The sequence below is a fragment of the Chelonoidis abingdonii genome, chromosome 26 (assembly GCF_003597395.2).
Source record: "Chelonoidis abingdonii isolate Lonesome George chromosome 26, CheloAbing_2.0, whole genome shotgun sequence".
NCBI lineage: Eukaryota > Metazoa > Chordata > Testudines > Testudinidae > Chelonoidis > Chelonoidis abingdonii.
The window spans coordinates 9,770,004-9,783,168 of NC_133794.1; the positions used below are offsets into that span (position 1 = coordinate 9,770,004).

A 13,165-nucleotide genomic window follows, 5' to 3' on the forward strand; every position below is an offset into this window, starting at 1 on the left:
CATGCCACCTGCTCCCCCTGTGTGTCTCATGCGCATGGTCCAGCCCCGGCCGGCGTACCTGAAAGTTCACGTCAGCGCCATTGTTCACGAGGAGCTCCAGGCAAAGGGCCCCATTGGTGGAAACAGCAGCAAAGTGCAGAGGGGTGAAGCCCTTCTCGTTGGGCTGATTGACGTTGGCACCGTAGTTGACTAGTTCATTGGCCACAGCGTCCTGACCCATGTAACAGGCGATGTGAAGTGCAGTGTTCCCAAGGCAATTGGGTTCATCGATCTGCGGGAACGAACAGAGCCGAGAGGTCAGGGGATCTCGGGCAAGGATGGTCTGAGACTGGCCAAGAAAAGGGGAGGGGGGAGCCCACTCTACCAAGAACCAGATGCCATCAATCCCTGATCTCCTCCTCCACACATTCACCATCTATGCCCAATGAGTCACCCCCCCCCGGTTCCTTTCAGTGCCTGGGGACCCCCTCAAGTCATCACAGGAAAAAGGAGCAAATGCCAACTGCTCAGCACAGGTGAAGAAAAGTCCCAAATCCAACAGAAACAAGGGCCAAACACGGTTAACTCCAGGGGGAATCTGGGTAGGACAATGGCATTAACTCCCCTAACTCCTGGGGAAAGCACTGGTGGATCTTTAAAAAGCACAAGTGACCAGAGCTTCAGCTTTCCCTCTCTAGCTTCAAGTCCAGCAGCATCCCGTGTGGATCCATGCAGCCTCAGCGGGTGAGAATGCCCCCTCACTACCCCCATGACAGCCAGGGAGTTCCAGCACCCCCATGGATTTCCTTGGTGACCACCTATCCAAGGACTAACATCGTACGCTCTCCTGGGACATCCCCCAGCGTCTGCCTAGACCCAGTGCCTTCCTTCGAGTCTGCATTGCAAGCGGAGCCAGGGTCCCACACTGGCACTGGACTGGAGTTGGCCAAGCCGCCACTGGCCTCACCTCGACTCCCAGCCTCAGCAGATGTTTCACGACCTCGACCTGGCCGCTGGCTGCTGCGGTGTGGAGCAAGGTGTAACCCTTCTTATCCTTACACATGATGTCAGCACCCCGGGCCACCAGCAGCTTCAGAACTTCCAAATGCCCTGTGCAAAGGAAACAGGAACTCAGGGCTGCAGCACCTCAGTGGCCGGTGAGTCCCGAGCACGGTGACCAAGTCGGCAGCAATGGGGACGTCAGGGTCAATACACAGCCACCAGACACTGGACTGGGACCCGCCATCGCGTTCCACGGAACAGCCAGCTGGGCGGCCCAGAGTCAGATAGAAATGTCTTAGTTTGGCTTCACTTGCTCCACATGGGATGGGCAGGGGCTTGGATCAAGAGCTTTGTCTAGCCTCCGTATCCTCCTAACTCCCCGCAGTTCAATCCTCCCACCAGGGAATCCCATGGGCTGTCCGTTTGACACCAGCACCAGCAATGGGAGGGGACCTGCTTTTCCCCGCCGGCGCAGCAGTGGCATAATATTAGTGCTGTCCCCTGGTGCAGCGCCCTGTCACTGGCCATGGCCTGCTAACGCCAGCAGGACTTGGGCCTGACGGCAGCGTAAGAAGTAGCACAAGGCTGACCCCGGCTGTCACTGCCCAGACTTTGCTCCCCCATAAGTTAGGAGAGAAGAGGTTGTATGTCACAGGACATACCTGCCCTGTACACCCCCTGCCTCAGTTTCCCATCACCCCCTCGGGACTGCCTTTCATGGGTAGAGCCTTGATGCCCAGGCTGCTTCCCTGGGGTCCTCCCAGCCCCTAATCAGGGCCTTCCCCAGAAGCCCAGCTTGGTCTCGGTGGCCTCCCCCACCAACCTAAGTTCTCTGCCATCACCTGACCCCAGGGAGTCCTGCTCCTGAGGCCGGGAGGTAGCTACCTGTGGCACAGGCAGGCTGAGCAATCTGGGCTGGCTAGCCCCTGGCCTCCTGGCCTTAGCGGGGCAGGCCACCCCACTACACCTTCATAACATTCTTTTGCATACGAAAGGTGCCACACGCCCCTCCAAAGTCCAATGTCTCCCCCACTCCCCTGCAGCCACACGCTGATGGGAGAGTCCAGAAAAGGGTTCTCCTCCCACCCTGCCCATCAGATCTCGGCAGCTCTGTCCCTTCTCCTCCAACATGGCAAGCCATGTGATGCCGAACGCACCCAGGCCTGGGACAAGAGAGATCTGGAGCCCTGGCTGCTGAACAAAGATTCACACGAGAGTCAGGCCCAGGTGCTGAATGACACCCAAAGAGCTCACAGCTACAGAGGGAGGGGACAGTTTTGGGGTTCTATGCGCAGAACTGGTGAGACTTGGGGGAGAAGGGGAGAACACCCACAGTGGTGAGCCCCTCCCCTGCCCAGACTCACTGCCTGTGCCACTAGCTGTACCTGCAGGGGAGTCCCAAAAGGGGATGCTGGGGAACTAGGAAGTACCTGTATCAGAACAAGGCCAGCTAACAAAGGGTGATGTACCTAGGAAGGCTGCCCAGTGGATGGGCTGACGTTCCTTCTTGTCACACGTGCTCAGGCTGGCTCCCTTGTTTAAGAGCAAGTTCACCATCTGAAGGAGAGAGGCAGCAGTCAGAGGAATGGCTCCCACCAAATTCCGCCAACCCCGCCCCGGCACACACGAGAGCCTCATGCTTTCTGCGGCACCTGGAGCGATGGGGCCTGGCTGGCCTCCAGGCACTGCCACAATTTAAACGTAACGGCAGCCCCAGCCTGCCTGGCTGAACCTGGCCAGCTGGGGATGCGGCTGGAGGTGGTCATGGCATGACAGAGGGGTTCAAAGGGCAGGAAACAAATGCTGCATGTTGGGTGTCCATGCCCACCCCCAGCTCCTCACTGTCCTGGCTGAGGATCCTGCACATGGAGCGCATGCATCTAAGGACGAAGCACTTCTCCCACTCTAGCCAGCAGCTTAGCAATGCTTTATGGCTCCCCCGTATTTGTATTCTGGGAACGCCTCAAGGCTCTCATCAGCTGCAGGGCCCCATTGTGTCAGATGCTGCGCACACAGCATGGAATACAGCCCCTGATCCACTGAGCTCCCAAGCCAAAAGGCGGACAGACTGCTGCAGACAAACAACAAACAAAGCAACTTGGCCAGAGTCCCGAGCCTGTTGGTCACCGCATCATTTCCACGTAGTCCCTTCCCTCAAGAGATCACCCTCGCTTCACAGACAGGGAAGCCAAGATCCCAAGGTCACAGTACCAGACTGAGAACCCCCAAGTCCCGAGAGCCTCCTCCCACCGGACCACCGGCCCGCACCCCCTCGGGGAGGAACACGCAGGTGCAGGCCGCTCACCTCAATGTGGCCGCTGTGCACGGCGTGGTGTAGCGCTGTGCGGCCTGTGCGATCTGCCACGTTGACACTGCTCAGCAGGGGGATGATGGCCTCCGCGCACTTGGTGGCTCTGTTGGCAGCGGCGACGTGGAGCGGCGTTTGCCAGAACTTATCACGGGCGTTGACGTCCGCTGAGTGCTTCAGGAGGAGGTTAAGTGCCTTCTGCCAGGACAGAGAAAGGGTGGCTGTACCCCACGCCGGTGGGGGCAGACAAAGCCTCGGGAGCTAAGCAGCACCATTCAGTCTTGAAATTAAACCAAGCAGTCAGGGGTGAAGGAGCAGGTTCATCACTAGCAACGAATCTGGTTACCCTACCTGCCTCTTAGATTGGTAACAGCACCCCACAGCTTGCCCAGGGACTACAACTCCCAGAAAGCAATGCTTCATCTCGATCACAGCTGCTGGATATCAGAGTGGGCCAAGCTGGCGTGGGAAGGCTGCAATTTGGTTGGGTTTGCACACCGCACTCATCACCACGGCTGCCAGTTTGCCTTGCCTATCATCTTCCCCTTTCAATGCCACCCTGCCGAGACGCAGCCTGCTGCAGAAGGCTGGCTCTGTCGGGGAGAGAGACTGGCCCTCAGGCCCTGTCTCCACTAGGACCAAAAGGCCTGGCGGTGTTTTAAAACTGGTGTAACGGTCACACGTTAGCTAGGATGGTACAAAACGCGTGTTAAGCTACAATGTGCCGGCACATTGTAGCTTAACACGCATTACCCGGCTAACACCCAGTAAGCTACAACGTGCCCTGTCTCCACAATGATGTTAAGTGTGCTGGCTATCACGTGTGAAACACCTCTGTTTTCCTGGGGCTGAAGCAGCTGAGCAGCCTACGATGGGCTCAGCTCTGGGGCAAATTCTATCTGCACCTCCAAAAACACTGCCCTGACAATTCAGCTCAATTGCCCCTGCCCAGAGCAGCCTGGGCTGGGAGACAAGGTTTGCCCTTCAGGACTGGGTGCAGCTGGCAGAGTTGGCTGGGGCAGTGGGCACTGTATCAGGCACCAGCTAGCGATACTCGTATTAGTCCTTCATTTCACTTTGTGATTTTTCTTTTTCAAAACCACTGAAATCTAGACAGAGTCATGGGCAGTCGCCGATGATAGCCAAGATCCCACAACCAGAACACTGAGGGGCCCCAGGCTGGAGTCTTCACAGGTCCCTTCCCGCCCCCCACAGATGGAATTTCAATAGGTGCTGGGTGCCTAAGTTCCTTTGGCTTACCAGGACAACTGAGCCTTACCCTGTGGGCAGCTGGGCCCTCACAAGACTGTGCCTGTTTCACCCTAGTGACTCCTACTGGTCAGTGACAAGCCTCAAAGGGAGGTTAACTTATCGTCACTAAGCCATTTCAGTAAGAGGAAAGGATGCTGCCCCTGACCCAAAGCCCCTGCTGAGAGAGGAAGAGATACGGCCTTGAAAAAACAACTAAGACAGCTGGCTAAACCACTGAACCGGCCTACTGGAGCCAGACAGCGGGGCAACGTGTGAACGACCAAGGCCTTGAAATCAGGCATGGAAGCTATAAAATGGGATGCTTTTTAAAGCTCCATTCTCCAGCCAAGCCCCTCGGGGATCTGAAGCTAGCTACATCTGCCGTCGTGCAGGGAGCAGCTGGCACTGTTCCTCCAGAGACCCCCTCTGCCCACCACAAGCGGTTCCACTTCAGCTTTGCTTCTCCAAACTGTCAGCATGCAAAAGTGATGCCTCTAGAACGGAGAGCATGTTCCTCCTCAGCAGGGAACAGCTCAGACCTCCCCCATGCCTCTGACTCCAACCCAAGTCCCTGGCCCTGAGAAGATCCCCTCGTTCATCACCACCCTGGGGGCTGGCGGCTCGCAGGATCCTTGGGAGCACGCAGACGGAGTACGTGTCCCAGAATGCTGCTCTGTGCCCTCACGTGGGCACTGGCCAGGTAAGAGCACTCCTTTGCCCTGGGCCTTTCACGGTGGAATTGTGCTGGGGGGCTCAGGGTGGGCCATGGACTGTCTAGGTGGCAGGTTCGAATCCAGCCCAGCTTGGGAGCAACCAAAAGGCTCGTGAACTGTTTGGTGGCCCTTGCATGAAGTTTCTCGGTGTAGTTCCCAGAGGGCCACCAGCCACCTTCCAAATCACAGCAGCAGCTGCCCTCCGCCAGGCTCCTCCTGGCAGCCTCAGCCAAGCACTGACTGAGCCCTGGAGACCGAACACCCCTCTCACCCCTTAAGAAGGCCCCTCCAAAAAGTCACACAGGGGAGTACGTGGCACATGGGGGAAACCTGCCTTCTGTTGCCTGTATGGCCCATTCTAAGGCTAAAGAGAGGCCTCTGGCATGATCTGACACCCTTCCCCAGCGCAAAATCCCCAGCATCGAGTCCTGTGATCTTGCAGTTAATGAGTGTTCTCGAGTGACTCATGAGGTGTGAGGATCGCAGACGCAGACCCATGTGACCCACTGACCTATATTTTATCATCATTCCCCCCTCTTTCCAAGGACAATGCACCACAACCCCCTTTCCCAGGGGGCTGGCTGATCCTGAGCAGGAATGCAACACTTCCTAAGTGTGTGGGGATTGGGAGGTGGCTTAGGTTAGGCTGCTCAGTGGTTGGACATGGCCTGAAGCAATGGGGATAGCAGAGAAAAGCCATTACACAAGTTAACTGGCTCTAGGGGAGAACGAAGAAGTTCAGCACTTTTCCGGGCAGATTCCCTCCAGGGAGCACTGGTGAACAGAGCAGAAAGGCCCCATCCAAGGGGCCTGATTGAAAGCAGAGAGCAAGGCACTCCAACAGCACAATGGTGGGGACAATAGAGACCCCAGCACACCCTCGTCATGCACCGCAGCCCTCAAATCCAAAGCCAGGACCCAGAACAGGGCTGTGACTGCCTGCCTGGAAATGTCCCCAGCGCTGGGATAGATTCCATGGGGGAGATCTTCAAAAGCACCTAAGAGATTTAGATGCTCAAGTTCCATTGAGGGCTAGTGGGATTTGTGCTCTTAAATGCCTTCGGTGCCTTTGAGACGCTCCCCACTCCTCCTCGGTTCTAATACGATTAGCAGGAATTCTCCCGCTGCCTAGGACTCACAGGTTCTTCCTCTCTGCCGTGGAGTTCTGCCTTTCTCTAGCCCACCTCAAAGGGCTTTGCCAACAATGCACCCTACAACTCCCTGAAAGGTAGGCTGGCTCCTACTCCTATTCCAGAAGCAGCCAAGCCTATGACGCAGAGGGACAAAGCAGCTTGCCCAAGTCCATGTAGCACGTTAGTGACAAGGTTCAGCTTTCCAGTCCCCTGCTCCAGCCACTAGACCACAATGCTCCGCTCTCCCTCAAGCTGTCCGTATGTCCATTGGCTTCCACTGCCGCAAGGGAGGTTTAGGTTGGACATTAGGAAAAACTTCCTGTCAGGGTGGTCAAGCACGGAAATAAAATGCCCAGGGAAACTGTGGAGTCTCCATCACTGGAGATTTTTAAGAGGAGGCTGGACAAACGCTTGTCATGGATGGTCCAGGAAATACTGAGTTCTACCATGAGTGCAGGGGACTGGACTAGACGACCTCTTGAGGGCCCTTCCAGTCCTACGATCCTATGAATCTTTATTTGTTTAGCCAACCTCTGCCACCCATGTCACAACCCTGTGACCAAAACAAAAGCCCCCCTTTCAAAGCATCTCTGCCCAGAACTGGACCGAACTGGCTAGCGATACGGAGCTCTGATGTTTCCCTCCGGATACAGATCTCTTGGGGACCAGCACCGAAAGGAACTGCGACTAAAGTGGCAACTTCACGATGTTTCGGTGCAAAGTTTTAAATCCTTGCTTAATTTTGCAGGGGACATTTGAGTGGGGAAGGTGAGCGCTTGACAACACTTGCTCACCGAACTGCAGAAAGGACAGGGCACGGAGGAAGTAGGAAGAATAAATTTCTGAGACACCTAATTGCTACTCCTGGCATACAAGAGAAACTCCCGTCAGTAGCTCGCACGTGGGATGCCAGGGAGTAGTCGCCTGGTACAAAAGCCCCTTTTTTAGCGCTCAGGAGTCACTGACTAGCCTGGCACCTCCAGCCCGTTCTGCTGCCCATGTCATCAGCGGCCACCCATCTGTACTATGCACGCTGACAGATTCAATTCTATTCATCCAAGGGGGAACTGTGCTTGACCTTTATCAATGTCACAGGAACACGCTGGAAATCGATGCAGAGAGCTGCACATGAGGAAAGATTTAACTATGTGTACCTTGGCTAAACAACATTATCGGGCGCCCGCTGCACACAGAACTGCCACTGCCTGCAAAGAAACTTATGTGCACAGACATGACGGCAGAAGAGAGCCGTCGGAGGGGGCAGATGTGATACTAGCAGACAGCTGAAAGGTGTAAGCATCATGGTGGGAGGGGAATTGGCTAGGGTGGTCGCAGGAGTATTATTACAATGAATAAAGTGAAGTTAAACCCAGGGAAGGCTGAATATCAGGAAATACTTCCTGACAACGAGATCCATTAGGCTGCGGCATCATCTCCTAAAAGAAAGAGGTGGGAGCCCCATCACGTGGGGCATTTAAAACAAGACAAAGCCCTAATGGGAAGATGTTGCAGGGAGAACCCACGTATTGGGGGTGGAGTAAAGGGAGTATTATGGGTCTTTCCCAGTTCTATTTTCTATTTTTCAAATTATTATGGGGTCTGGATGGTCCTTCAACTGCGTCAAAAGGGAACATCTACGCCCCCCAGGGCTCTCACTGGACTCAGTGCGGGCATGCAGAAAGCAGGGGGAAGAAAACGGTTACTCAAAAAAGAGCCCAGAGGAGACAGACCGATTCATTACTGTGAGGCTTGCAAGGGCACCTACCTCATTGCGAGAAGCTGCGGCGCGATGCAGCGGGGTTAGCCAAACAGTGTCCTTTGCATTTACGTTAGCACCTGAGGAGATGGAGCAGAAAGAGGAGGTGAACACATCTGGGCTAGGGGCACTGCTGGGGTACAAGACTGCCAGATGCTCCAAGGCACCATCGCTGTTTTTAAACACCCACTGCTGTATCTGCTTGGTCAGACAGCATGTCAATTTCTTCGGTTAAAGAAGGAACCTATTGAGCTTCAGGGCTGGTCAAGACTTAAACCTTCACACCTCGGAGCCAGAAGTTAAGCCAATCGAAACTACACTGTAGACACAGCTGGGCCGATGGAAGAACTCTACCTATATCCACAGACCCCTTCAGTCACTAGACTTTGGTGCTTCCGGAGTGTAGCTCTACCCTTCGTTTAGATGCTACAAGACACACGCTCTGGCACGAGGGGGATAAGCTAGGCCCAGCAGAGGGCCGCAGCTCCTTGGCATGAAGCACAGGGAATGCAGCACTGAGGTAAATGGAAAAAACTACATTTCCCAGCACACACTGCTCCACCTTCATCTCAGTGGCCACAAGACTATCAGTCCCAGAATGCAGTTCATCATTGTGAGCTAAAAGGAGGCTGCTCAGACAAAGATGGTGCATTTCATATTGGAATCTGTATGTCTTCATATGCTGTGCCTCTGTGTACAGGTGAAGGAGACCAGAGCCGCACTGCAGGAGTCGGCAGGCCTGGCTTTTGTCATCCCTGCTCTGGCAGCTCAAGATTCTCTGTGCCAGGCTAGGACCATCAAAACCCAGCTGCCCCGGCTCTACTGCATAGAGCTGCCCTGCCCTGATAGCCACATGAAACATGTCCGTCGGGGCTGGTCTAGGATCACTAGGGGCTCTTCCATGTCACCAGCAAACTGTTAACAAGTCAAGGGCACCTAAAGGGAGCAATGACAATGAATGTCAGATTAGGGTCCTTTTTTCTCCTGTCCATTGCGTGTGGAGAGCAAGCCTGGATGTAGATTTGAGCCGTTTCAGAGGAAAATGGAAGGGCTGGTACCTTGGGTTAGAGCCAAGCATGCAGCAGGCAGGTGCTGAGCAAAATTCTCTAGTCCTCACCCCACACCCGACAAATGATCCAGATCTGCGGCTCCCCACCCCACTCCTGCTGTTCAAGGCTTTCCCCTAGTCAGTTCTGTCACTATCCTTCAATCCTGACCCACAGTCCCTGCTATCCCAGCCCCGGGCTCCCCGCATAGAACTTGGTCAATGCCCCCCCAAATCCTGACCCCACAGTCCCCAAGTATTACAGCGGTAGGCTCCCCCACCCCAATCCCAATTCACTGCTCCCCTCCCCAGGTCTGCTGGTGCCCCTCAGTCCCAATCCGCAGCCCCCTAACCCCCAATATTCCAGTTCCAGGTTGTTTTAAGATTTGCACAAACCTCCTCTTGGCATCTGGGCGAGAGCAACTAATGACGTTTCCTTTGTGACTCAAGCAGCAATTCTCCTGTGGATGAAAAACCCTTGTACCCCCATGCCCTTGAGCAGAACCCCTTCTGCATTAGACCCACAGGAGGGCCAGGCCGCCTAACCTGAGCACGTCCATGCAGCCGGCTGTACTGGGCAGAGACAGTTGCGGGTCTTACCTGACAGTATTAGGAGCTCAATGATTGGGACATCTCCTAAGTAGGCAGCAGCATGCAGTGGGGTTCGTCGTTCTTGGTCCTGCCCAGGGAGATAAGAAAAGGCCGTGATGCAACTATGCACACAGCAAACACTGCTCCTTCCCCATCCAACTTCCCCCATCCTAAAGACCCAAATGTTGCTTCCTGCCCTGAGGACATCTGGGTAAGTCTAAGTGGATGGAGGAGTCTGCTTAGGACCAGCAATAACAGACAGCGTAGTGAGGAAGCAGTGGACTACCTTTCATACCTCAGTCCATTTCAGGGTATCTGTCAGCTAGAGCAGGGCTGGGAGCCAGGAATCCAGGGGTCTATTCCCAGGTTGGGGAGGTGAGCGGGGTCTAGTGGTTAGAGCAGGGCTGAAAGCCAGGAATCCAGGGGTCTATTCCCAGTTCAGGGAGGTGAGTGGGGTCTAATGGTTAGAACCGGGCTGGGAGCCAGGAATCCAGGGGTCTATTCCCAGTTCAGGGAGGTGAGTGGGGGCTAGTGGTTAGAGCAGGGGGCTGGGAGCCAGGACTCTCAGGTGGCTAATTTCTAGCTCTGTCACCTTGGACAAGTTACTTCACTTCCTCCCTGCTCCAGCTTCCCTAAACAGAGATGGCATCTAGCTCATAGGCTTGTAAAACTTCAGGAAGGTTTGCAAAGCGCTTGGAGACCCCTACATGAAAGGTTTATAAAACCACCAAGCAGTATTACCCCGGTGCTCCGCATGCCCTTCACATCCCGTCATTCTAGGTCAAGTGCCAACAACAATAAAAGCTTGCGAGCACCACAAGCAGCTCCCAAAACGCACCAAGCCCAAAAGACTGGGAGAGGCTATAAAGGTGCAGGAAGCACAGCATAGATAGGATCAGTTTTCTTCGCTTTCTGCTGGCCCCTGCATAACCTCTTCCTTGAGGCATTTGGCTCAGTCTCAGCAAACACCAAGTGGGTTACAGGGGCACAGAAGAGAGATTTAGGTCCCGCCTTTTAGCTGCATTTAACGAAAGTTGTATTTTTTTTCATCGAGTTAAAAAAAAAGAGAGAATCAAGAAAATGACTGGTAGGACTGGCAAACAATCTGGAGAAGCAGAAAGTGAAATTGACCAATCTCATTCCCAAGTGAAATCAGCACCCGAAGAGATACATGCGTTAAGTGTTAATCATTCTCTTGTTTTTGGGCAACAGAGCAAAGGCATTTTAGAGAGAGGATGATCCTGATCAACTCCCTTTAAAGAGAAGGAGACTATAGAATTATCACGTCCCTGAAGGAGGCAGCCAAGGAACAAAGTCTCCTGATCCCTTTGTAACACGTTAAGATATGATCTAATCATTAGTTCCAGTGGCTGGCACCAAAAACAGTGCTGGGCCTCCCCTCTGAGTCAGTAAAGCCCACGATGCTCGACCCAGACCTATGCTGCTCCCGTGCACTATTCATTCAGAGTACACAAGAGTGCTAGCCCCGTGCATGCCGCAGCATGGACAGAAAGTGCCAGACGCATTAGATGCAATGGCCAAGAGCACAGCTGGGAGCAGCATGCAGTGAAAACCTCGGTAATGCCCCACAGCCTATCAGAGAGTAAGATGCTGAACCGGACTCAGCCACTTACCCAGAACCCATGACACTGACCAACACACAGCCTAAAAGAGCAACTAGTCACTGATCCAGAGCCAGTCCCCCAGCACCACACACGGACAGACAGCGAGGCTGACCCAGTGAGGGTCATCACTGGGATAATTTACTAGAGGTCCTGCTGGACACTGTCGTGGCAGTTTTCAGATCGAGGTTGGATCCACTCTAGTCCAAGCAGGAAGTGTTTCAGGGCAGCTCTCTGGTCTGTGTGATTCAGAAGGCCAGATTGGATGATTGCAGTGGTCCCGCTTTCTGGCCTTGGAATCTATTCACCAGCCTACCCGACAGACAGAGTCACCTCTCTCAGCCACACATCTGCCACTGGTTTGTTCGCAGGAATCTTGTAAACCAGATTAAGGGAGCGTTTGCATCCAAGTCTGATTGGAACATTTGCATGCGGATTTTACACTCCTCTTCCTCAGGGCTGGCTATTCAGGTTACATCACGGGTCACGATCAACCCAGGAGGCCTCTGAAGCAAGGGCACCCAAAATGAGCATTACCAGGAGCTAGAAGGATACATCTGACTGGCAAGAGAGTGAATGAACTGGCAGCTACTATTCGTCCTGAAGACGGGGTGTGGTCTGAAGACTGCAGGCTGCAGCATTCAATGTGGCATCTTCATCCAAAGGCCAGCCCAAACAACTCAATCTGGACCACTGCATTTTGGGCCTGGCAAGCCACACCTCCTTACCCAAGGTGAGAACAGCCAGGTGGTAGCACCTGCAAGGCTGCATTTCGGCCATCCCCACCCTGCTCAGGTGCACTCGGCAGCCAAATTTAAAAGAGAGGCAGTGAAAGTGCATCTGTATTCCTTGGGACGTTAGCTCTGCCCCACCAATCAGCGCAGCCTCAACACAGACAGCTCAGCCCTGCTCTATCAGTTCCAAAGGAGAGCAAGGGATGCTGGGGATGCAGCCAAACTAGTCCCAGTTCACTGCCCTTCCATTCACCTGCAGCCTTCAAACGAAGAGCAGAAACCCGACAAGACACTGCATTATCCGAACATTATAAATAGCAGGCAAGTCTCCCAGTGACTAGGATGTACCACTAACCCCATTTTACAGATAGGGAGAGGGAGGCCAGGGGACAAAGGCCCAGATTTTTAAAGATATTTAGGCATCCCAAGGCCCACCTTGGGAACCTAAGTCAGTTAGGTGTTGCAACCCCTAAATACCTTTAAAAATCTGAGCCAAGGTTGCAAAGCCAGGAATAGAACCTAGGAGCCTTGCCTCTTAAGTTGCCTGCTCTAACCACTGGATCACACTGCAGAAAAGATTCTTGCTCGCTTACCAGAAGCGTAACAGTTCCACCCTCTCTGCTTTGGCTACACAAGCATATTTCAGAGGCAAAACAGAGGAGGACAGGTCAATCTGAGACAGGAGCGTCAGCGTGCCAAGCTGGGCCAGGCAGCTGCTGCTCCAGCACTCACCAATATATTGATATTCTCTTTCTGGTTCAGCAACGACCGCACCTCCTCTAGATCACGGTTGAAGATGGCTTGGACCAGAGGAGGCTGCAAAGAGAAAGACAATCAAGCTGTGAAGCAGGTAAAATGAATGTGCAAGGACAGGGACAGGAGAATGGCCGGCAACATCATTCATATGCCCCAAGACCAGCCCGACAAGTCAGTCACCTCACGCCACCTGGGTTTGTTTGGGGCTCCTGCTTCTATAGCAAACGCAACATCTACTGAGCCATTCCAGTAAGCTGCAGCTGTGGAGACAGGCC

At 54.0% G+C, this 13,165-nt stretch overlaps 1 protein-coding gene across 1 annotated transcript in view; it reads right to left on the reverse strand.

The window, feature by feature from the left end:
* ANKRD52 (ankyrin repeat domain 52) overlaps positions 1-12,953 on the reverse strand; it is a 31,783-nt gene extending 18,830 nt beyond the window's left edge. Inside the window, exons 1-7 of the mRNA XM_032785531.2 lie at positions 12,867-12,953; positions 9,788-9,866; positions 8,152-8,222; positions 3,287-3,487; positions 2,451-2,538; positions 947-1,089; positions 59-271 (exon numbers count right to left, since the gene is read on the reverse strand). Coding sequence (XP_032641422.1) covers positions 59-271; positions 947-1,089; positions 2,451-2,538 — 444 coding nt within the window. The 5' untranslated portion in view covers positions 3,287-3,487; positions 8,152-8,222; positions 9,788-9,866; positions 12,867-12,953. The remainder of the gene's footprint in view (positions 1-58; positions 272-946; positions 1,090-2,450; positions 2,539-3,286; positions 3,488-8,151; positions 8,223-9,787; positions 9,867-12,866) is intronic.
* Positions 12,954-13,165: the final 212 nt, after the last annotated feature.